Consider the following 23,059-nt stretch of genomic DNA (forward strand, 5'->3'; position numbering starts at 1 on the left):
AAAAATACTCAAGATGATGATAACTATATATAAATGGTTTAAGTGGAGTTTAAAGATTTTAATAATTAAATTTTAAGTAAATGTATTTTTAAAAATCTCGGGCTCGGTGTAATACTTACACTTCCAAACAACAAAGATGCGGTAAACTTGAAGGTCCAAACTTGAACTTGTTGTGTTTGTAAGTAAATCATTTACATCTCTTCCTGAAAAATGTGCAAGTTGACGAGCGTTTCACAAAAGTTATATGAACTATTTTTACATTTTATTTCACAATGAAATACATTGGAAATTTTAATTTTTTACTGCCTCGCAATTCAAAAAATCTGACCCGCAAGCAAGTCTGTACATGTGCCAACTTTTTCTATATGCATCCATGAATTGTCTGTTAATTATGAAATTGTATACTTTTCTGGGTTTGTATAGATTTGATAATTCCTTTAATAGATATATCATATTAATAAGCAATTTTTTCAGTAAATCTTGCTTTTTACATGAAGTTTGCTTGTTTTATGTACAACAGGAGATTGAGAAATGAATCAAAATGACAAATAATATGCTAGTCACACAGGGACAGCTTCCCCAAAAAGGTTGCCTGACTACAGATACTTATTTTTCATTCATTAAAAAAAATGCAAGGATGATAGTAGCTGCAGATCTGTAGCTCGCTGGTCTGAAAAAATTGGGATGGATGACCAGAGACCTACAGTGCCACCCATTGAAAAAAGTGTATATTGTGCACAAAAAAGTGCACTGTTTCTCAATTTATTTCTCCATTTATTTATGCTGACATCTCAAATTTTTGCTAATCATGTGTTCCTAGCATATTCTTTTACTACTTCCACAACAAAACATTTCCCCAAACCCAGTTAATAATATTTGGAAATATACGGTGAAATAAATCGAAAAACGGCGCAATAAATAGTTAAAATTAATCTCAAACAAGAATCAATTTAGTTTGATTGCTTTTACCTTGGATTGAATAGATCTATCAAATGAGAATGCGGTTAAATATATTTGTTTTATATGGAAAAAGTCCTACATCGTCTAATACAATGCTACGTTGAAATTTGATCAACATAACATTGAACTTAGTGCAAGATATAGTATAAACTATTAAAAAGGGGATTTTTAGAAGAAAAAAAAAATTGGCTCAAATATATAATGCTACTAACTAGATGAAAGTTAATATTAAAAGTTTTTAAAACAGTGCAAACATGATGCCAAAAATCATTATAATTATTTTCATCCCTTCAATTAATGTGCATGAAATTTTCATTGTAACTATTTCCTATCACTATCTAAATCCAAATCCAAATATTAATTAATTTAACTCTATTTAGATTTATTAAGGATGAATGAGATGTCATTGGGGTATACTTGGGGTAAAAAGATGTGCTCTTCCATTATTTCTGTTGATTTATTTCTGTTGATGTATTTGTCAATAAATTATTTTTCATAACTTTTTTAAAACATTGGATTGCAGTAATGATGTGCAGGCCTTAAGAGCATTGTAATTTTACATCAATCTTGCCACTATGACGTCTTCATCAGAAGACCCCATATTTGTGGGGCTGGACCAGAAATTTGACAAAGTCTTGGCAGATATGAAACCTCATGTATTGAAACTACCTCATAAAACAGGTATACAAGTATTCTTATATGGTTAATTTAGCTGAAATTTTCAGTGTAATCATGCTGAGTTTATTTGTTCTTTTAAATGCTCTTTCAACCATTGTTTAGTGCTTTAGGACTAAAGGCAGAAATTGTTTTCTTTTACACTAATACACCAGTTAAGCAATTTTGTGAAGAAAAAGAATTAAATTTATGAAGCAAAACTAAGGATATTTTCAGCAGTCTTTAAAATGATTGAGTATTCCACTTATTCTAAAGAATTGCTATTTGTTACATCCAGCTTGCAGTTATATAGAATTCAGTTTTATCATGAGTGTGTGTGAACATTGAAGAAATGATATGTATCTAGCAGAGCAATATTTTTCTATAATAATGATGTTTTTTTATGTGACTTACAGATCGTTAGAAGTGTGTAATAATCAGCTTGTTTGATATGACTTATCAGAAGTGTGTAATAGTGATGTTGTTTGTCAATGTTTGATATGACTTTCAGATCATCAGAAGTGTGTAATAATGATATTGTTTGATATGACTTACAGATCATCAGAAGTGTGTAATAATGATATTGTTTGATATGACTTTCAAATCATCAGAAGTGTGTAATAATGATATTGTTTGATATGACTTACAGATCATCAGAAGTGTGTAATAATGATATTGTTTGATATGACTTAGAGATCATCAGAAGTGTATAATAGTGATGTTGTTTGTCAATGTTTAATATGACTTTCAGATCATCAGAAGTGTGTAATAATAATATTGTTTGATATGACTTTCAGATCATCAGAAGTGTGTAATAATGATATTGTTTGATATGACTTAGAGATCATCAGAAGTGTGTAATAGTGATGTTGTTTGTCAATGTTTAATATGACTTTCAGATCATCAGAAGTGTGTAATAATGATATTGTTTGATATGACTTTCAGATCATCAGAAGTGTGTAATAATGATATTGTTTGCTATGACTTTCAGATCATCAGAAGTGTGTAATAATGAAATTGTTTGATATGACTTTCAGATCATCAGAAGTGTGTAATAATGAAATTGTTTGATATGACTTTCAGATCATTAGAAGTGTGTAATAAGGATATTGTTTGATATGACCTTCAGATCATCAGAAGTGTGTAATAATGATATTGTTTGATATGACTTTCAGATCATCAGAAGTGTGTAATAGTGATGTTGTTTGTCAATGTTTGATATGACTTACAGATCATCAGAAGTGTGTAATAATGATATTGTTTGATATGACTTAGAGATCATCAGAAGTGTGTAATAGTGATGTTGTTTGTCAATGTTTAATATGACTTACAGATCATCAGAAGTGTGTAATAAGGGTATTGTTTGACATGACCTTCAGATCATCAGAAGTGTGTAATAATGATATTGTTTGATATGACCTTCAGATCATCAGAAGTGTGTAATAGTGATGTTGTTTGTCAATGTTTGATATGACTTACAGATCATCAGAAGTGTGTAATAAGGATATTGTTTGATATGACTTACAGATCATTAGAAGTGTGTAATAATGATATTGTTTGATATGACCTTCAGATCATCAGAATTGTGTAATAATGATATTGTTTGATATGTCTTTCAGATTGTCAGAAGTGTGTAATAATGATATTGTTTAATATGACTTTCAGATCGTCAGAAATGTGCTATTTGGATTAAGAAGCTTTGTGAACCAGTGACTGGAATAACTGGAAGGTGGGATTTGTTGTATACATTAAGATAAATATTCCTTTTATTCATAACATATTGCATCATGATAACATGTAAAATGGCAATATTATGTTTTATTTTTACTGGACAAATGGATTTTTAGTAAATTATTTTGGGACCAATTAATGTAATTTACAGTGTAGTTATTTTAGTGTTTCAAAAAATATATAATTGTAAACTTAACATTTGACACATTCACAGAAAAAATAGGAATGCTTATGCCCAGCTAATGCTACACATGTTGAAGAGAGGAGTGTTAGAAGGACCATTTACAAGTAAACCCCAGGAGGGGCCTCTGCCGACCTTGCCACCATATATGGTACTATAAGCTTGAGTTTATAAATGACATACTTAGTACCATATCATTAACTTCAGTGATAATGCTATCTAAGCTGAGTTTATAAGTAATATATTTAGAATCATAGCATTTGCTTTGAGAAGTGACAATGGAAAAATTAACTTTCAGAAGTATTTTAGGTTTTCGCTCATGGGAAAAAAAACTTGTATTGTGAAATGGCCTAGTTATTTTATGCTGTTTTAAAGATAATGCTATGCTATTAATTTTATTTTCAGTCTATTTATTTTGATGAACCTTCTGATAAAGGATCTGATGATGTAAGTGATGTTCAATGTTTTAACAACATGTCTGTAATAAAATTTGAAGTAAATGCAATGAATGTATAAGATTTCCTTATATACGAATAACTTGACATTTAAGTTATGATACTGTATAAAAAAAAGTCCTTAAGAATATTTCTGACATAATTTTTGTTCAATGTAAACAGGAGAAGGTGCCAGATTGGGTAGCAGGGGAGCTAACCAGTTCTGTGGGATCATCTTTGTTCAGATCTAACATTGGAAATCCTGCTGCATCATCCACATGGAAATCTGGGTTGTCTCCCATTCGTTATGAATCTTCACCAAGAAGGTACTCCTCTAAAATCCCTGTTCCAAAAAGTCCAAAGTCACCGAGGTATGCTAAGCATGTTCAGTTAAGTGTGACAAGATAGCAGAGTGACGCTTTCTCTCACTGTATTGGATCAAGTGCACAGAGATTAAATTAGATGAAACTTTTTATAGATGTTCTGTTTGTTTTGATTGTTCATAGAATCTTAGATGCTTTCATGTCTTTTTAAAGTTGTGAGGAAGTTCTTTGCCTTCAGCACAAAAACTAAAACAAATTAATGTAAGACAGACTTGAAATTTTTAAAATATTTTTAATGAAGGGAGATTTGGAGAGAAGGGATGGGGTAATAAAGGAATATCTGTAGCATAGTTAAAGGTTCATTAAGTGTGCACTTGACCTTTACTGGTGCCAGGGTAGACTGCATGCCAAGTGCATGATGGGATATTAATGCATGATGCAGGTAACATAACACATTTATCTGACAAGTCTGTATATTCAAAATCCCATATAAGCAATTTAATGCATCTATTTTATGAAAACTCAAAATATTATATCATATATTCTTGAATGCAATATACACAGCAGCTCCCTTTTAAACAGCCCTTTTAACACCAGCTTTATGTTTGTACATGTATGGTATGCTACATGTTTTTTTTTTTTTTTTTTCTGTCAAAGTTTTATAATAATCTTAAAAAGAATTTCAGTTTAAATACATGTATAAAATTGCTGTTTGTCGTATATGAATTGTTGACTTTATAATATATTAATGAAAAGTGAATTGTAATAAAGTTTGTATTTATCAGAATTTAGCCTTATGATTGAATCCATTTCCATACCCTTCCCTAGAATTTCTATAATCCTTGTGATTTTACAGACGTCCTCACACTAGTCTTGGATTTGACCTGGATAAGGCCCCAGGGCTTTCTTCACCTACTCGAGGATTGGAACAGCCAGAGTTTGCAGGCCACACCTACGTAAGTCAAAATCTTTAAAAATTAATCCAAAACTAAACAACATAAATATTTTGATTCCTCTTTTACTGATAGTGTGATCTGAATGTTGGTTCCAGGGAAGGCTTTCAGGGTTCTCCATGAACCTTTTCACTGTGTACAAGTGCAACAGAAACTTTTGTTGTGTCACATTAAAGTTTTAGCTCAACAATGACTTATCTCAGTGGCATAGTAGAATTCACCATGACTTATTAAGATCTGCTACTGTTAGAAGGGTCTGATGTGAAGACATAGATAATTATTCCAACAACAAAAAATTAATATAAATAAAAACTTTGTACATGTTTACCAAATTTGAGGTTTAATTTTGCCTGTCTTTACACAAATGTTATTGATCTCTGAAAAAAGCTGTTCATGTATTACAGTAAAATATTAAGTGATGGAAAACCCTGGCTTTAATGATTAGATATACTGCTTGTGTTTGTTTTTAACTTTTTCTAATTCCAGAATTACCTCAATTATTGTAGATCCAATTTTTTTTCCAGAACTTCAGAACATGTTTAAATCTTCCAATATTTTGTTTGCTAATCTGCTAGTAACCAATTTAAATCTCCCTACACTAACTACATAGTTCAATGTGCAACTACAGTATTTAAATGCTTGACATCATGTTTTTCATGCATATCTTTGACATGTTCATGATTGCATTCTTATCATCGTGAAACTACCTTTGTACTCTGTGGTGGGAGTATGTACTGCACCAGAAAAAGCCTGGAGTTCTATGCTTCAGAAGCGCAGTGAAAATTGTCCACTCTTTTTTGAATTTGTGCATTTCGTCCTTATCCTCAATGGGCAAATTTTACAGTGGGCTAATTCAGAATTTTTCTGACATATTTAAAATGGAATGAAATATTTTTTTTTCTGCATTAGGGTGAAAATTTGCTTGTATAAGAATGAGGAAAAGTTTTTTGCATCCCCCTCTCCATCAAAAAAAAAAAAAATTCCAAAAATATTATCAGTGATAGAATGCCAGTGATCATAGCATTAAGAGGGCTGGGTTCTTAGGTGAAGGTTTAAGGTTTTCTGATGTGTAATTATATCTTTCACCCCCCCCCCCCTTTCCCTTTTCAACAACAGCAAAATCAGCTAGTCTACCTATCCTATATACATGTCATCAGAAAAAAAATTTATCTTGGTCATTCCTAACCTTCTGCTTCTACCTTACAACAGGATGACAGTTACATTGACTTCCGTAAGCCCACAATAAAGACTGCCCACTTTCTGATAGATGACAAACCTAATATTGATTTACTTGGTGAGTTCATGTAGCTGCAGATCAATTCAAATTTTTAAAGAATGTGAACTCAGAAATTTAAAACTCCAAGAAAAATGACTTTTTTAATATTTTTATTAAATTCTGTGAAGTAACCTCAGATATCACTAGATATCCTTTGATGATAATAACAACTTCTGGTAGTCTTTATTGGTTGGGTGACATCATGTTTGCATGTTTTCATTAGATGGTGACAAGAAAAAGACAGCATTGTTTAATATGAAGGTAAGGGTATTCATAGCAGAAAAAAATATATGCATATCAATAATGATACTTTATAATCAGGAAATTCACAGTGTAGCAATGGACCAGTTTTTCTCCACTCTGAAATATCATATTGCATCTAACAATGTGACTATGCATATTTACTTGCAGTATTGCATTGTTTGCGTATTATTTTTTGCGCCTGCATGCTAATCAAGCTTTCTTATTTGCACTAACAATATTTGTTATGCTGATTTCTTTAAAAGTTACAGGAGCTGGTGTAACTGAATTGAAAAAAAAAATCTGTATATGATATATGTATATATTTATAGAATAATAATAAGATATGAATATATATAAATGATGTCTCTGACATAATCCATATCTCAGACATATATAAAAAATTTGCTTTTAAGAAAGAAATCAGCATTGATTATTTTATTGGCTTTTTTCTTTTTTAACTTTTTTAATGTTTATAAAATAGATATAAAAAAGAAAGGTTTAGTTCACTTTCACATTTACAAGAGTTATTTTTCCTTCACAGGATGAAACAGCATAAAGTAATGTTTTCCCTCTATAATACTTCATCTTTATGGTATCTGACAAATGAAATCTATATGAACATCATATATGTTCATTAAATTTTCTTTGTTGTCTGATATTATGGCAATATAGGAATGGTACAGAATTGACCAAAAGCATTTGAAGGTTTAAAATATTTTTAAATACATATATATATATATATATATATATATATATATATATATATATATATATATATATATATATATAAATGTATAAATATAAGCTATGCCGACAAAGGGAAATCACTTTCATGAATATGAAAATCGTTTGTTGGTATTATTGGTTATCCAGATTCAATCAAGGGTATCTTATGTTTCTAAATTTCTTTGTAAACCCAAGTCCAATCGACTATCGATAAAATTTACTACATGCTACAATGCATCATGATGTCATGTTATTTGCTTTTTCTGATAGAGAACTTTTGCATTGTGACATCACGTCATTTACCTCCGGCTAAAGAAGAAAAATTTATACAAAGATTACTTACACATATGACCTTAGAATAGGTCATGACCTTGACCAAAGGTCATTTTGGCAAGTTCAAAGTTACTTGTAGAACCAGTATAAAATTTGTGCCTATCTATAACCTTGTAAGAGAGAAACATTGGATGCAGCAATTTGAAAAAAAAGTGCCAAGGGGGGGGGGGGGGGATTATTTTTTGAGATTGCTCACAGTACTTGTATTAGTGCTTTCTTTATCCATGATATTTATTCTATAATTAATGTTAGTTTCACATAAATATCATGATGCATACCACTTTAAAATTCAAAGTCAGTGTAAGTTACATGAATATGAATTCCTTTCTTGTCAAGATGTAAATCACTGAGAAAGGACATACACATGTAAACAGAAGATAACTGAAGTGAAATATACATTTGTTTATTTTATTGTTTAAATTGTTTACTTTCATTTTTAGGGCACAGATGAAGAGCTAAGTCAACCCTCCCCACCTTATACCAAAACTACAAGCAATTTATTTGGCAGTCAGTAAAATTGTTTAATTTACTCCATTTCTTTTCATTGGGCAATGCATTATTTTTTATCATTTGCTATTAAAGTTACATATGTTTTGGTAATATGGAAATATCTTCATCAGTAACAGAAAAACTAGAAAATAACAAAACTTGAATAACAGTGAATAATAAAATCTAGGTAATATGTTCATGGGGAATAATAAAAACAATAATATGAACTTCTATCTGTAGAGTTTTACAAGAATTACTTTTGTTATAACAGGCACAGGGGCATCAAGTACATTTTTCCCTGACCAATCAAGAGATTTAGAAAAAGATGTAAGTATAATGCTGAAAAGGTAACTATGGTCTATATTTTATGCCCAAGAAATAAAGAATTAATGGCATATTGTTTTTTTTGTTTGTATAGAATTTTTAACTATCATTAGGCCTTTTGAACTGTTGAGATAGAAACTTCATTTTTGGTCAATATCAACAAGCAGGTCAAGAGTTCAAGCATGAGTAAGTTGTCATACTAGATCTCTGCTGCCAGGAGGGCATTGTATTGCACTAACGAATCCTCTCTCACTTTTAAGTAATCTCGAATACATTTTTGTTTCAATTCTTGTAGAATATTCAAATGAGAACTAAAATGTTGGAGGCGCGATTTCATGAGGAAAAGCTTCGACTACAGCAAAAACATGATTCTGCAGTTCAGAAGGTATTTTCATTCTACAGACTTTAAAAATTGTTACTTTTACACTGGGTAATGTCCAATAGGACAATGTATAGTGACACTTTATGTTTCTTATTAATTCTGATTTCAGTCTCTCCCTTTTTGTACCTATATGTTTTCTCTTTATTAAAAAATAAAAAAAGAAATAGCAACCTTAATTAAAGAAATCAAAATATACATGTACAGTGCTCTTTGGATTTGAATTCACAGTTTGATGCTAGTTCTGTTTTTTAGATTTTGGACAGAAAGAATGTAGAGATTGAGGATCTGAAGACGAATTACAGAACTAAAGCCAAAGATCTGGAAGAAACAATCAGCAAACTGGAACGAAAAAGTAAAAAAAAAATCCTTATGAATGATTCAAATGCTATATACAGGGTTATTTTTGCCCTGTGTTATTTTTTTTCTATTCACACTTGCGATCAATATTGCCCCGTTTTAAATTCGCTCAATCACAGTTTTGTTTAAGCATGGTTAAGGAATTATACTGTGTGCTTTGAATTTGCCCCATTTTAAATCTGTGATTAGGGCGGAAGGGGCGAAAATAAAACGGGGGCGAAAATTTCCCTGTATACTGTAGCAAGCATTTGTATTATTATTGAGCTTGTGACTATTGTTAAATTTTGCTTGCCATTTTATATTTTTCAACTGTAAATGTGATTTGAGAGTAAAAAAAACATTTGTGCTCAGATTCAATCAACATTTTAATATGTATGATTGAATATTGGCTAGATTGAATAGTAATTATCTGTTTGAATTGAAACATTGTATTCACTCTGATTTGCTGTTTAATTTTAGTACAAAATATTGGAAAGGATTCCCAGCAAGTGATAGAAACCAAAGACAAACAGATCACAGAACTGAAAAGGATGTTAGAGGAATCCACTGAAGTCAGGAACAACCAGTTTGAGAAAAAGGTCAGTGCAAATAGGTCATTGTGTAGGTACATGTGTATCGGTTTGTAACTTTTAAAAGCATTAAATTGGCAATGAGGCTGTAAAACTCTGATTAGTGTTTTAAGAAGAAAAGATTTTTTCCCCACAGTTTTTCAAACCACCACATTTTTAAGCGAGTCTTTGAATTCTAAATCAATGTTCTGGGTTATTATCTTCTACATAGATGAATGATATGATTGCTGACTTTGAACAAGAGAAGTTTGAGATGCAAAAGCAGCACACCAAAAACATCCAAGACATTCTAGATGACACAAATGCAAGATTACAGAAAATGGAGAAAGAGTATGGTCAGCAGACAGCATCCACGGTAGGTCAAAGGTCATAGCTTATGACTGTTTTAGAATTTTCATTGTTGCAGAGGTTTGGACATTTTGTGGTGGAGATGAAGAATAGTGCTTTTGGGTTTTTTAACTGAGAAATCATGTTCATTTAACTCTTGTAAAAATTGCAAACTCGTAGAGAAGTAATTACTGGTAATTAGTATTATGATATTTTTACTGATAGAATTATTGATCATTATTCATTGTTATATTTACCAAAATAATCAGAGAAAACAGTGAAATATTACCCTGTCTTATCTTAAGAAAAAAATGCTCTCTATCTCTCCATTTTATTTCATGTACTTTAAGCATGTGTATGTAAAAAAAGTTCCTTTTAAGGCCAGATTGCAAAATTAAATCTGAACTAATGGATTGACGATTTGAGCTCATCCTTATACATGCATTTAGCTCTCTTGCGGGTGACCTATTCAAAGTATATTTTTCAAAGTTCATACATAAGTTGATCAGAATTTAATAGATGTTTTAAATATTTTCAATTTGCATTAATAATTGACCTTAGCCTTGTCCAGGGACCTTGTCACTAGTAAATGAAAAGTGTATCCACAGTGTATGAAAAGGATAACTGTTCTGATTGTTACACCAGAATCAGAATATTATTTTTCAAATACCACTGTTGGAATTGATCTTGGTTATGACTTGAAGTTAGTGAAAATTTTGCATTCCTTTCATATTGTTTTTAGCCATTTCTTGTGTTTGAAATTTTTTTCTAAGGAAAGAGGATTTTCAGATTAAATAATAAAAATAAATTAACTATTTAAAATAAAAGTCCATTTCATTAGAATCTTCACAAAATTAGGAAGTTGTGGGAAAAAGAAATATAAATTTGCTTTGTGATGTGATGCACAAATTTGATGTGAGATTTCTGAGCTGTCTAATTATTTCCTTAAGGAAGTTTACCAGGTAAGGGGTGCTGTTTGCTTCATGTAGTTTTTCATCATTGCCTCATATTCTTGTCTGCTTCTATTCAATAAACCAGTCTGTAAATTTTCCTTCTCTCCTTGTATCTGTGGTTAAAATTTTACATTCTTTTTAGCTGGTTATGGTTGAGAAAAAAAAAGATACAAAATAGACAATAACATCTAAATATAGTAAGGGTGTGGTTTTTTAACTTAATGTCAAATTTAAATAATGATCTAATGATTTAGATATTTTTTTTTTTAATTTGCAAAATGTTTTAACAATAAATTCAACAAGGTAGTAGAAATTAGATTAGGCCTAAATGTATTTAAAATATTGATAAACTCTTCTTTCCATTCAGTTGTTTTTTTAGTGCTGGAGAATTTCTATATTTAAAATAAAATATCCACACTACTCATAATAATCAATTGCCATATTATCAAGTATTTTTTTTAAGTACATGTAATATTATTCTAAAAAATCTAGGTCAGAGGGAAAATGATAAATTTGTTGTAGCCTTGGAGATTCATGCATGTGGAATGACAATATATACATGTATTACATACAGATATGCATGGGGTTCTCTCTCTAGAAGCATGTTTAAATGCATATTTGCCATATGTAATTTGCAGTGATATGATATCATAGTCTTGTAAATTGTGTTAAATAAAGAAAGAAAGAAAAATTATTAGAAATTTGGTATTTGAACCTATGGAAATATTTTATAAGGAATTAAAGTCACTCTTGTACATTCCATCAAGTAAAAGAATACTATGAATAGGTGAAACAATCTTACCATCAGAAGTACATTTTTTTTTTATCTAAAAAGAATTGTTTCAATAAGATGATAGAGATTACACAGGAAAACAGAACAGAAAAAAACCCAGTAGAGAACTTAGGTTTTAATGACATATATGTAAAATTTTGCAGGCTTCCATTATAAAAGACCTGGAGGCCAGAGTTCACCAGCTGATGACAGAGGCTGATAAAAATACCAAGGCCAAACATGCTCTGGAAAAGGCCAAAATGGAGTCAGACAACAAGCTGGAAAGATTTACACAAGATCTACAGGATCTTAGAGAGAGGTCAGACTCCTGGTGATAATTTAGCTTCAGGAAATTGCATGTCACAAATGGATGCTTAAAATATCTTTTAAATAGTAAATTTAAAAAAGTAGATTTAAAATATTTTTCCATTCTGTATTTTTCTTTGACTTCCACAGATATAGTAATCTGGAAAAAGAACATCACAGAACAGTGGAAACTAATGAACAGGAAATGAGAACTCTCAAAAACAAGATGGAGGCCAGTCTGGAATTCATGAAACAGGAACACAATCTTGCTGCAGCCAAAGTTAGTGCAGAATTTCTTATTGATGGTTTATCGAATATATAACACAGCACAAATAAATCGAGTATAGAACAAGGCACAAATTAATAGAAAAATGCTACAAAACACTAATTCTATCTTGTATAATCGTAAATTATATAAAAAAAACATATACATAATAGAGAAATAAAACATAAATATGATGCACTCATTAATGTATAGTGATGCTGTATTTCATAAAATGTCACTTAACTATTGCTGTTGTCAATTTTAGGCTTCTGACTCTATATCAGAGTTGGAGCAATCTCTGGACCAGTACAAACGTTCATTGAAAGACGCTGAGGAACAACGACAGAGACAAATGAGGGTGAGAGAGAGTGTTTATATTACCATTGCTGTGTGTCAGCTGATTGTGTTGATTTCTCTCTATCTGCTGTGTGTCAGCTGATTGTGTTGATTTCGCTCTTCTGCCAGCCTGCTGTAGAACTGATACTTTCTCAGCTCATCTCTTCATTCATGTACTCTTTCAAAAAGTTCTTGATTAAGATTTTGATGGCACCTCTTTGATTTGTTCTTGCAATTTTGCTTAATTCTCTTGAACCTTGGCTATTATTCACAACAAACCAGTTCAAAACAAATTCAGTGCAAATCTCTATCCTTTACAAATACTAACTGTTTAAACTAGTGTAATTTGTCATGGTTGCATTTCATAGTCCTTCATTTTTGACAGGAATTGGAACAAAATCATCAGCAAGATAAACTCCATTTGGAAAACCTACATGATAAACAGGTAATCTTATGAAATGAACAGGACTTTAACCTTGTGTTTGTGAACAGAAACCAGAGCTTGTTGTTTGGTTTTATTTCTCATCAGTTTTTGTTTGTATTGTAACATAGAAATACCTTCATTAATTAAACATCCATTTTTTAAGAATTTTGTGTACAACATGAAATTTTTTAGCTAAGCTGAATGAACACAAAAGAAAATCTCTTTAAAGGGATCTTGTTTGTTTTTTGTTTGTTTGTTTGTGTTTTTTTTTTTTTTTTTGATTTTTGGTAAATATTAATGTTTCATATTAGAGATATGTTCTTAATATATGTAAGTCTCATATATGTAAAATATTTATATCAATCACAATCATTTCATCATAATCATCAAATTCATCATAACTTGCTCTAGATGAGATCACTGCTGGATGTGTTAGAGATAGCAGTTTTGAATTTTGAGTGTGTTCTTTTCTAGCTTTTCTTGTTTCCTGCAATCAGACTTCAAGTCAGAAAATTTTCAGAGGAAATTTTGGTTTCCAATTTAGAGACAGTAAGACAGTGCAAATGCTCAAGCACTTATTATATTCATGACCAAAAATCCATAATGTGTGAACTAACAAAAATTAATGGACTTTGCCAAACTGACATTAAGATTTGCTGCTTAAGAGAACGCTATGGTCAGTTCCATATCTAAGTTACTTGTACATACATGTATTTGAGGTGTATTGAAGCTGCGGATTTTCAAGTAGATGATGACTTTGTAATTGCATGAAATAGCTTATTTGCATAATTTGAATTAATTGAATGATTACCAAATGCAAATTGGTTTAAAAATAAATTTTCAAAATGACCATAGAGCATTCTCTTTAAATGTTCATCCTGATCAAAAGTTAACTTGACTACAAAGTTTTGTAAACTAATGTATGCTACAAACATTGCTGAAAAAGACTTTAAGTTAACCCTTAGAAATGCATGTGTATCCATATCAAAATTAACATTGATAAAACATATTTAGTTGAGTGGTGGAAAAAGGGTATAGGTTGAATAATGAACCAGTTACTACATGTAAAATGTATATGGGAATAGAGTATGTTTAAAACAAGAGTTGTTGCTACAATGATGCTTTTCAGTGTTTTTTTAGTTAAAAAAAAAAAGTGTTCATGTATTTGTTAAATGCCAATTTTTTTATGTTTGTAAATGTAGGTAAGAGGTTTGAAAAATGAAATGGAACATACAGATCAAGAAAACCAGAAGAAAATCAAAAAGCTGGAAGAAACTATAAGGTAGTAGACTAAGGCTAAGAAAATTGTTCTCATGATTTCTCAATTTTCAGGTGTAAAGTTTGATAGGATTTGGAGATGTTAAAGTGCTTTTGAAGGATGAAAACTATAAATTTTTTACACCTTTTGTGCATGCTATTTTTCATTTTTTGTGGGCTCTGCATGATGATTTTCTGTTTGACCATTTGTTTTTGAGAGTGGTTATACTGGCTCAACATATATAGATTAGTGTCAATCATGAATACTTTACCAGATGCAACTTAAAACTGAGAAGTTAAGAAAGCATTTTGGCAAGTGTCAGGTATCAGAATTGAGAATTCTTTGATCATGAATATATTGTTAAATTCAGAGAGAAAGATGATGAAATAAAACGACTCCAGGAAGTAAATAAGAATCAACTGATGCAGTCTGAGAAGTCCCTGGAGGAGTTTAAACTACAGGTGGAGAAGAATCAAACCAGGATGTATGATGAAATGAAACAACAGGTGAGAACAGGAAGGAAAGAGTGTGTGTGGATAGTTTGTTCTCTGTAACCTGTTTAGCTCCTTGAGAATGAAGAGAGATAATTTGAAACATCTGTACTTTGGAAGGGAGTGTGTCCTTTTAAAAGCAATATCAAGAGCTCAAGTATACAAATGAGGATGAAATTTTTAATCTTGGAAATAAAAGTAGAGCGAACCCTAGAATACTCAGGAAATTAAACTATAACAATAAACCAGCACATGTATATACCAGTACATACTTACATACTACATCCGTTGTTATGAAAATTTTTTGAACAAATTTTGATCATAATAGCTAATTTTGCTTACATGAAATTGAATAAAGAACAGGACAAAACACATTTCAGAGCCTTCTATTTGATAACCAAGAAAATTTTTATACCCTCTGGTTGAAAAACAGGGGGTTTATAGTGAAGGGGTCTCCTTCCTTTTGTCTGTACATCCTTCCATAAGTTCTTAACAGTTGGGGGTACTTTATCTCTTATCCTGAACTCCTCCTATACCATGGAATAAAATTTATTGAGACTTTCTTAAAATCTTATTACAAAGTGCCAATGTGCACCTTTTACTATACTTTTTGATCAAACTCATATTTGGCATTTCCCATAGCAATACATGGACACTGCCATTCTTTCTATAATATTGGGGTATCCATCTTTTATCTACAACTCCTCCTATACCACGGAATAAAATTTAATGAGACTCTCATAGAAGCAGCTTTTTTATGTTCTGATCAGACAGATATTTTGAGTTTCCCATAGCAAAAAATGGACTTTTTCATTATACTTGGGGGGGGGGGGGGGTATTTTGTAAGCTCAGTTCTCACAGTGCCTCTTGTTACATTAGTGTTCTTATGCAGTGTTTTCCATTTATTTCAAAGTAAAGGGTTAGAGATCAATTGAAACAGGCTGGGGTTGAGGTTTATGAACAAAATCTTTATGGACCTTACAACAATTATTTTTTAAATTTTTGATTTCTACGTGGCATGGTTAATTTGGTCGGTAGCCGGTTCTTAGGGAAAACACAGCTTATTGTAATCTGTTTTTCAGATGGAAAGAGTAGAAACTGATTTAAACAAATCAAAGCAAGCAAGAGAGAAACAATCTCGAGAATTCTCAAAACAGATCGATGAAGAGAGAAATCAGCATGAAAGAAAGGTAAAGATATTGAGGAAAAAAGTGGGAAAAATGATTGCAATTTCTTTTAAAATGGACAAATACAATAAAATCTGTCAACAGGAATAGTTTGGTGAATATCTGTGTAACTGTATAATAAAAAAATGATAAATTTTAATCAATGTAACAAACTTTTATGGACTTTGTCCTGTAATTGTTCAGGATAGTTTCAGAATTTCAACCTTTTTTTAGATTGTGGAACTAAAGATGGCCCTGGAACATGAGAAAGCTCAGATGTTAAAAGACTTTCACACGCAAAAGGAAATTGTTATCTTGGAGCATGAAAAGGAAATTGACAGCCTTAAAGAAACGCATCAGAATGAATTGTATGAGCTGAAGTGTCGAGTCCAGGAGAAACAGGACAAAGATGTTAAGGTAAGAAATATTCAAATATGCTTGTAGGTCAGGTGATCACTCGATGCCTCAAAATATTGTACAAAATTTTATATAGAAATGTATTTCTAAATAATGGCTGTCTTGTGTCTGACGCTAAGGAGGCCTAATATGCATGTAATTCTGGTGCGGCTGTCTTTGTGTTTGACATCAGTGGGCGGGGACTATTGAAATTGACAAGTGAGGCCTCGTGTAATTTAAGTCCATTAGTCTACATTTTTGAAATCTAAATTTACAATTTTATTTCACAATGAAATGGAAATATAAGGAATCACTGTCTAGTTAGTAGAGTATGCAAGGGACATCAACAATAGTTGGAAACATGGGATAATTTATGCATAACGGGCTTCGCCCTTAATTCCTTAATTAAATCCTTTAGAAATGTAGATTGTGATGTTCTTATAACCAACAGTATATGGAACATGTAATCAGTTGTTGTTTACATGTGTATTACAGAAGATGAGCCAGTATGAGAGACAGATTCAGGAGTTACGAGAGGAGGTGGTCCAGGCCAATCAGCTGAGAAAACAACAGCTGGTAGAGCTGGGGCTCCTAAGGGAGGAGGAGAAACAGAAAATGCTTAGAGAGCATGAGTCTGAGGTGAGATCTTGAGTCTGAGACTTAAACACCAACTCACAGTGAAGGACCCTGCTGCACTGTGTATCATGTGGTGTAATCTATGATGTAGTTGTCTTAAAAAAGGAATAAAAAAATTCAGTATTCACTAGATATGGTAAAAAGTGAAGCAGTTATCTTCCATGAGGTGTTAAATAATATGTATGTACATACAATAATACAATGTACTTGGAAAGATGAAAAAATAATGTCTCTATATTTTAAATGTCTAGGTTATAAAGTTACGTTCTGAGATGGAACAGCAGAGACTCGACTTGCAAAAAACACACAGTACAGAGCTAGAAAAAATGCTGGAGAAGGTAAGCTAGGCCATGCAGAATTTCAAGTGTGTAAGCAGTGTTCTTGAAAATAAAAACTGTATACAGGCTGTTTTCCCCAATAATTTTCCCAAGTTTTGAAGATATTTAACAATTTAGTCACTATGATGAATTATAATTTTTCCTACAGAAAGTCTATAGGGAGCTTCACTATATCAACACTAACACTATATTCTCACACAAAGCAGGGTTATCTATTGGATGAAATGAGACCTATCTTAGTTACTTGTCTTTATTAATAACAAGAAAAACCATTATATTCTGAACAATCTTGAATCAATGATATCAAATTGAAACGTTCCTTACTTTTCTTTGATATTGTAAACACAAGGAATCCTGTTCAATATACATGTACTGTAAACCAACTTTTATTCGCGTGCAAGAAATATCCGTGAGTTTCGCGACATACTTTAACTCGCAGTATTAATCGTAGCGAACCATTTATTTTGCTTTATATTTGTAGAGAATATTTCCTCAGTTGCGAAAGTTAATCTTCGCGGATTGATTTCAAACTGACGAGACGCAAATAATAGTTGGTTTACAGTACATGTTGCCTGTAACTGAGTCTTGAATACCACATCTTTTGATAAGATTAAATGAGCCAATCACATCCAAGCTAATGTGTTATCTGTGTGAATACTGCTATATACATTTGTGTCCAAAACTTAAGAGCTCTCATATTTTCTGTTTTAAGTTAATTAAGAGAATAGCATTATCATTATTTGTTTCAAAAAGATAATTGGTAAATCTTTACAAACATTTTGCACTTTTACTTTTTTTGGCCCAAATTTTGATGATGTAACCAGCAATTTTATGCCAAAATAGAAGTAATTGCCCACAAAAGTACTTTAAAATATACTGCATTTGTTCATCATTGAATATATTTCCTATTTTTAAAAAACAGACCAAAATTGTTTGTACTTTTAGACCAAGAGTGAGTAGGATTTTATAATACAATCAACATTTTTTTCCATTATAGACCAATGCAAGGCTCAAGGACATTGAAAGAGAATACAATGAGAGGGGGCAGAAAGCTACAGAGACAATAGGGGAGCTTCAGGCCAACATCAACCATCTCAGAGACGAGGTCAAAAGGTCAGTAGACACATAGGGTTAAAGTTCATATTCATAGTAAACATTGATGTCTTGATAAAAAGTTAAAAAATTTAGTGAATTAAATTCTTTGAAAAATGAAATATTAGAAAAAAGATTTTTGATTTAAGGGGATTTAATTAAAAAAATCTGCACTTTATTTCATAACAAAAAGAGTTGTATAACTCAGCAACGTACGTAGTACATAATTCTATCTGCCCTTTGGAATTGAAATCCCCAATTATTCTTTGATTTATACATGTAAAATTATAATCAACTGAAGTGAATGTTGCCCTGGGAAATATTTCTTCATTACAATCTGATTAAATACCAATATACATCGTAATAAATTGTACTCACTCAATTATACTAACTCAGAGTCCGTGACGTGGGAGAGAAGAAATGCCAAGATATATCACAGCGATATGAAGATGAGAAAAAATCTATCAAAAAACAGTATAACAGTAATATGGAGGTAAGTTTGACAAGATCCATTGTAAAATTGTACTGAACATGTATATAGTGAAATAAGACCATGATTGAAAATACATTTTTTATGCCCCCATAATGGGAGATTTGGGGGCATAGAGTTTTTTGTCTGCCAGTCTGTGTACAAAAACTTGAACCTTGACCATAACTTTTGAACAGTTGGTGCTAGGGCTTTCATCTTTCACTTGTAACTTTAACCTTGGACATAATTCCGAATGGTTGGTCTAGGGCTTTCATTTTTCATTCTGTATTCTTTATGACAAAACCTTTCTATGGGCACTGGTGTATTTGATCTCATGACCTTGACCTTGGAGTTTCACTTACTTTTGAAAACTTTATCTTTGTTCATGAGCTGTCATGTGGGGGCAACAGTGTTTCACAAACATATCTTAATTTATTACATACACTTGCTTGAAAAATTTAGTCTGGAGATAATATATGAAATTTGGTAGTCATTCATGTTTTAGAAGGTTGGATCTTTATAGTGGGAAAAGAATTATGAGTCAGGTTTGAAAGTAAATTTGTATGTTACGCAGATTTGTTTGTAAAGGTTGAACATCTTTGTTATTTTCAGAGTTTGCAGCGTGAAATAGATTCCCAGCAGGCAAGAAATAGGCAGCTAGAGCGCAGGTTGGAACAAATGGAGGCAGACCATGAGGAAAAGGTGATTTAATGGGATAAGATCATAGTTCCTTTCTCCGTTGTGTTGTGGTTAAATAATTTACTAATTATGATGTTTTTATTGTACTCACTGTGTACATTTTTTTTCTAGATAACACACCTGAAATTATCTTTTGAAGAAAAATTGAGAGGCCTTATTCCTTCTTCAGTCAGACAGGTACATGTACATGTAGTTAACCAGAATAGGAACAATTTTATTAGAAATCTAATTGAAATGGATACAAATTATGAATAATGAGAAAATAAGATCTTTTATTTCATTAATATTTTGTATGTTTAAATGAGCGAGGTTGACTTTAGTCTGTGTATGGACTAGTTAATCAGTTGACTCTTAATGTACAATTTCAAGCATCAAGTTAAAAGATATCATTTCATATAAAAAAAGAAATCCTTCACATAGCCTACATATAAGAGAAAAAGCACTGTGTAAGTGCATTCTTGTTGAATTTTACAGCAAACTTCTTGAGTTCATTCAATAAAGATTGGGTTTTTTTTGAGCACAGGCCTAAATCCGAAAAAAATATATAGACAATTATATGGATTTTTTAATAACAATTCTATCAAATTTTCCATTCTTAGATTAGTGACACTATTTTCAAATGCAAACTGGTTATAGAAACAATCATAGATGTCAGTATCTGTATCATACCATATATTAACCCTTGACCAATATCTCAGCCTCTGGCCTTTGGTCCTCATAGGGGTTGTTGTACAGTATATATTCAAATTATTAACTTAAAATTTTGGTCACTGTCTCACTGGGTAGAAATGTTCATGAATTGGGAATAATAGCACAATTCAAAATGTCATCATACAAAAACAAGCAAAAAAAAAAATGATCATTTATAATAGAAACATAGTCACCATGAGCATATTAGATATTTAACAGGATATCTACTGAAATTGAATGATTTTAGTTTTTCAGAAGTATTGCCTTGTGCTTTTATCAATGCTGCTCTTTGATGAACACTCATTTCTTCTCATTCTTTTTGTGCAGGAACTTGAGGACACCATCACATCCCTGAAATCTCAGATTAACTCGCTACAACAAAAGACATTAATCCTACAGGAAGAGGTGGACCTCAAAAGCAAGTACCCCCTCGGTCAGTTCTCCTCCAGTTCCCCCATCAAAGCTGTGTGACGATTGGTCAATCCTTCAATAGTTGAGATTAGTGTACATGGAAGAATTTTAAGTCATAGATTTTGAAGTTTTCAGTATTACTTTAAAAATCCTGTTTTAGTCTTGCATGTTTTCAGTTTCTCTGTTTATTGATAAGGATTACTGTATGCATTATGATGACAAAGATCTGTGATATTTTTACGCAATTGTTTGCAAAACTATACTCTTTATTTGAAAATGTTCTTGAATGGTGAGAAATTATTTTTATACTGCAGATTTTATTCTCTGTCAAATTCATCAATTTTCAGTTACCTTTATCGATTGAATTATCACTCCTTATTAAAAAGCTGCTAATGTGCAACATGAATGTACATTTTATGTCTGAATCATTATGATTGTTTTCTTGCAATGACACAAAGTATAATTATATCCAGAAAGATGTATTTTATAACACACTAAGGAGGCTGCAGTGTTTACCGGTATTTGAGCAATATTTTTAAGTAACTTGTACTACTCAGAAAAGATCATCAATATACTTTTTGCATTTTTACATCTCATTGAAAATTGTGTCATTTTTATCTTTAAAACACACGCACAAACAATTCCATTATCTATGTTCATTGTTTTTAACACAGAACACTGCGTGGCATGAAAATGACCTTGCTGCGAGTTTTAATGCATTCAATCCTGAATGTTCCTTTGCATTTTTCCCTTTCAAAAAAAAAATTATCCATTTATTTGTACTTGTATGTTCTGCGCATCCTATTTTTTAATAGCCGTGTTATGTAATCATGTTTTAATGTTTCCAGAAAGTTTTCCATTGAAAACCTTAATGAGGTTGCAATTATTACAGCTCTTTGTGAACTTTCATTCTAGATTTATTTATAATTATTAAGGATTGCTGAATGAAGTGCTGACATTAAGGCATTCCATTTATGATAAGAATTACATTGTTTATAGGATAAAAATTACTATTTTGGTCTTAGGAATTAGATAACACAAATGATTAGGAAGATCTTGTACCCATTATTTAAAGGTAGCAAATTCAATTAATCCTTGCATTTATTTGAATGTATATAAAAACTTTACACATTTTCCCAGTTGACTTCATACAGGGTACATGTAAGTTTGAATATTTAGTTTTCATGTTTACTTTTAATACAATATACTAAAAAAACTAACTGCTAGTATAGGTAATAAATTATTTCTGGCAGAGAAAACATACAAATTGTACAAATACTTGTATTCCTGTATATGATGTAGTTTGAGAAGGAAGGATTGAACTTGATCTTTTATTTTCTTATTTATAACAAAAAAGTTTTAGTACATGATTTTAATTATCTGACTTTTAATGTTCCCCAAGGAGGGGTATTTTTCTAATTTCTGCAGTGAGTCCATCCATACATTTATGCATTAACTCTTGTCCTCGTATATTAAATGTTGTTGATGTTTTCTTTTTTTTTTGTTGAAATCCATTTTCCTTGTATTTGTACAATGTTGATTATATATATGTTTATTTATACAGTAAATTTTTTCAATATGCTGCAAGTGCTGTTTTTTTTTTTTTTTTTTTTTTTTTTTTTTTTTTTTGTTTATCTCAGACAATATTATTGATTAATCTGAGAGAAATATCCACTGTATGACAGGTAAAGTCAACAAATTGAAATACACAATGATGCTTGTACCTCTGGAGCCGCAACAGTTCTCAGTTTTACACTAGAATTTAAAGGAAAATATAAAAGTCTCCACCAGAACAGGGGGCTTCAATCAGTCATCCTTTTACAGCCCGAGAGACTGTGATATATAGCATGCTTGAGTCTGATCTGGCGTACCCAGGTAACACCAGCAACACACTTGATTGTGAGCCGGTATTGTGCTTGCATCAAGCCATGTGACCCAATTGAGCTGGAAAATTTGATGGGCTCGGGCTGCTTCAACATGGCATCTCTGGAGATATTAGTATTTAAAGCGGTTTATTCTAAGATGTGAAGCTTTTGATATAGGTACTCTGGTACAAAGACCATGATATTTAAAGTGTAGTCCTTTTTAGCTTTTC

At 31.4% G+C, this 23,059-nt stretch overlaps 1 protein-coding gene across 3 annotated transcripts; it reads left to right on the forward strand.

Moving 5' to 3' along the window:
• The first annotated feature begins 124 nt into the window (after positions 1 to 124).
• LOC133182249 (centrosomal protein of 112 kDa-like) lies at positions 125 to 22,541 on the forward strand. 3 transcript variants are annotated; one of them, XM_061317014.1, is made up of 30 exons: positions 125 to 172; positions 1,484 to 1,641; positions 3,280 to 3,343; positions 3,560 to 3,677; positions 3,932 to 3,973; positions 4,144 to 4,331; positions 5,140 to 5,239; positions 6,446 to 6,530; positions 6,736 to 6,773; positions 8,255 to 8,321; positions 8,575 to 8,630; positions 8,923 to 9,012; positions 9,262 to 9,361; positions 9,826 to 9,944; positions 10,147 to 10,290; positions 12,152 to 12,306; positions 12,444 to 12,573; positions 12,824 to 12,916; positions 13,280 to 13,339; positions 14,521 to 14,600; positions 14,947 to 15,082; positions 16,150 to 16,257; positions 16,468 to 16,650; positions 17,125 to 17,268; positions 17,517 to 17,603; positions 18,601 to 18,716; positions 19,092 to 19,188; positions 19,777 to 19,866; positions 19,975 to 20,040; positions 20,881 to 22,541. In XM_061317014.1, exons 2-30 carry the CDS (start codon positions 1,536 to 1,538, stop codon positions 21,022 to 21,024), a joined length of 3,006 nt encoding a protein of 1,001 aa, XP_061172998.1. In that variant the 5' UTR covers positions 125 to 172; positions 1,484 to 1,535; the 3' UTR covers positions 21,025 to 22,541. The 3 variants fall into 3 exon arrangements, with proteins under 3 accessions (XP_061172998.1, XP_061172999.1, XP_061173000.1); XM_061317015.1 differs by having other exon boundaries at positions 4,144 to 4,286; XM_061317016.1 differs by lacking the exons at positions 6,446 to 6,530; positions 6,736 to 6,773.
• The last annotated feature ends 518 nt before the right edge of the window (positions 22,542 to 23,059 follow it).

This window comes from Saccostrea echinata, unplaced genomic scaffold (genome assembly GCF_033153115.1).
Source record: "Saccostrea echinata isolate AGI-Se365-2 ecotype Australia unplaced genomic scaffold, CSIRO_AGI_Sech_v1 ptg000009l, whole genome shotgun sequence".
Taxonomy (NCBI): Eukaryota; Metazoa; Mollusca; class Bivalvia; order Ostreida; family Ostreidae; genus Saccostrea; species Saccostrea echinata.

Bases quoted from the DNA above. Each gene is read 5' to 3' on its own strand.
- LOC133182249 (XM_061317014.1), top strand. From the start codon at position 1,536: ATGACGTCTTCATCAGAAGACCCCATATTTGTGGGGCTGGACCAGAAA. The intron at 15,083-16,149 runs GTGAGAACAGGA...TCTGTTTTTCAG, and splicing joins ATGATGAAATGAAACAACAG to ATGGAAAGAGTAGAAACTGA. The intron at 16,258-16,467 runs GTAAAGATATTG...ACCTTTTTTTAG, and splicing joins GAAATCAGCATGAAAGAAAG to ATTGTGGAACTAAAGATGGC.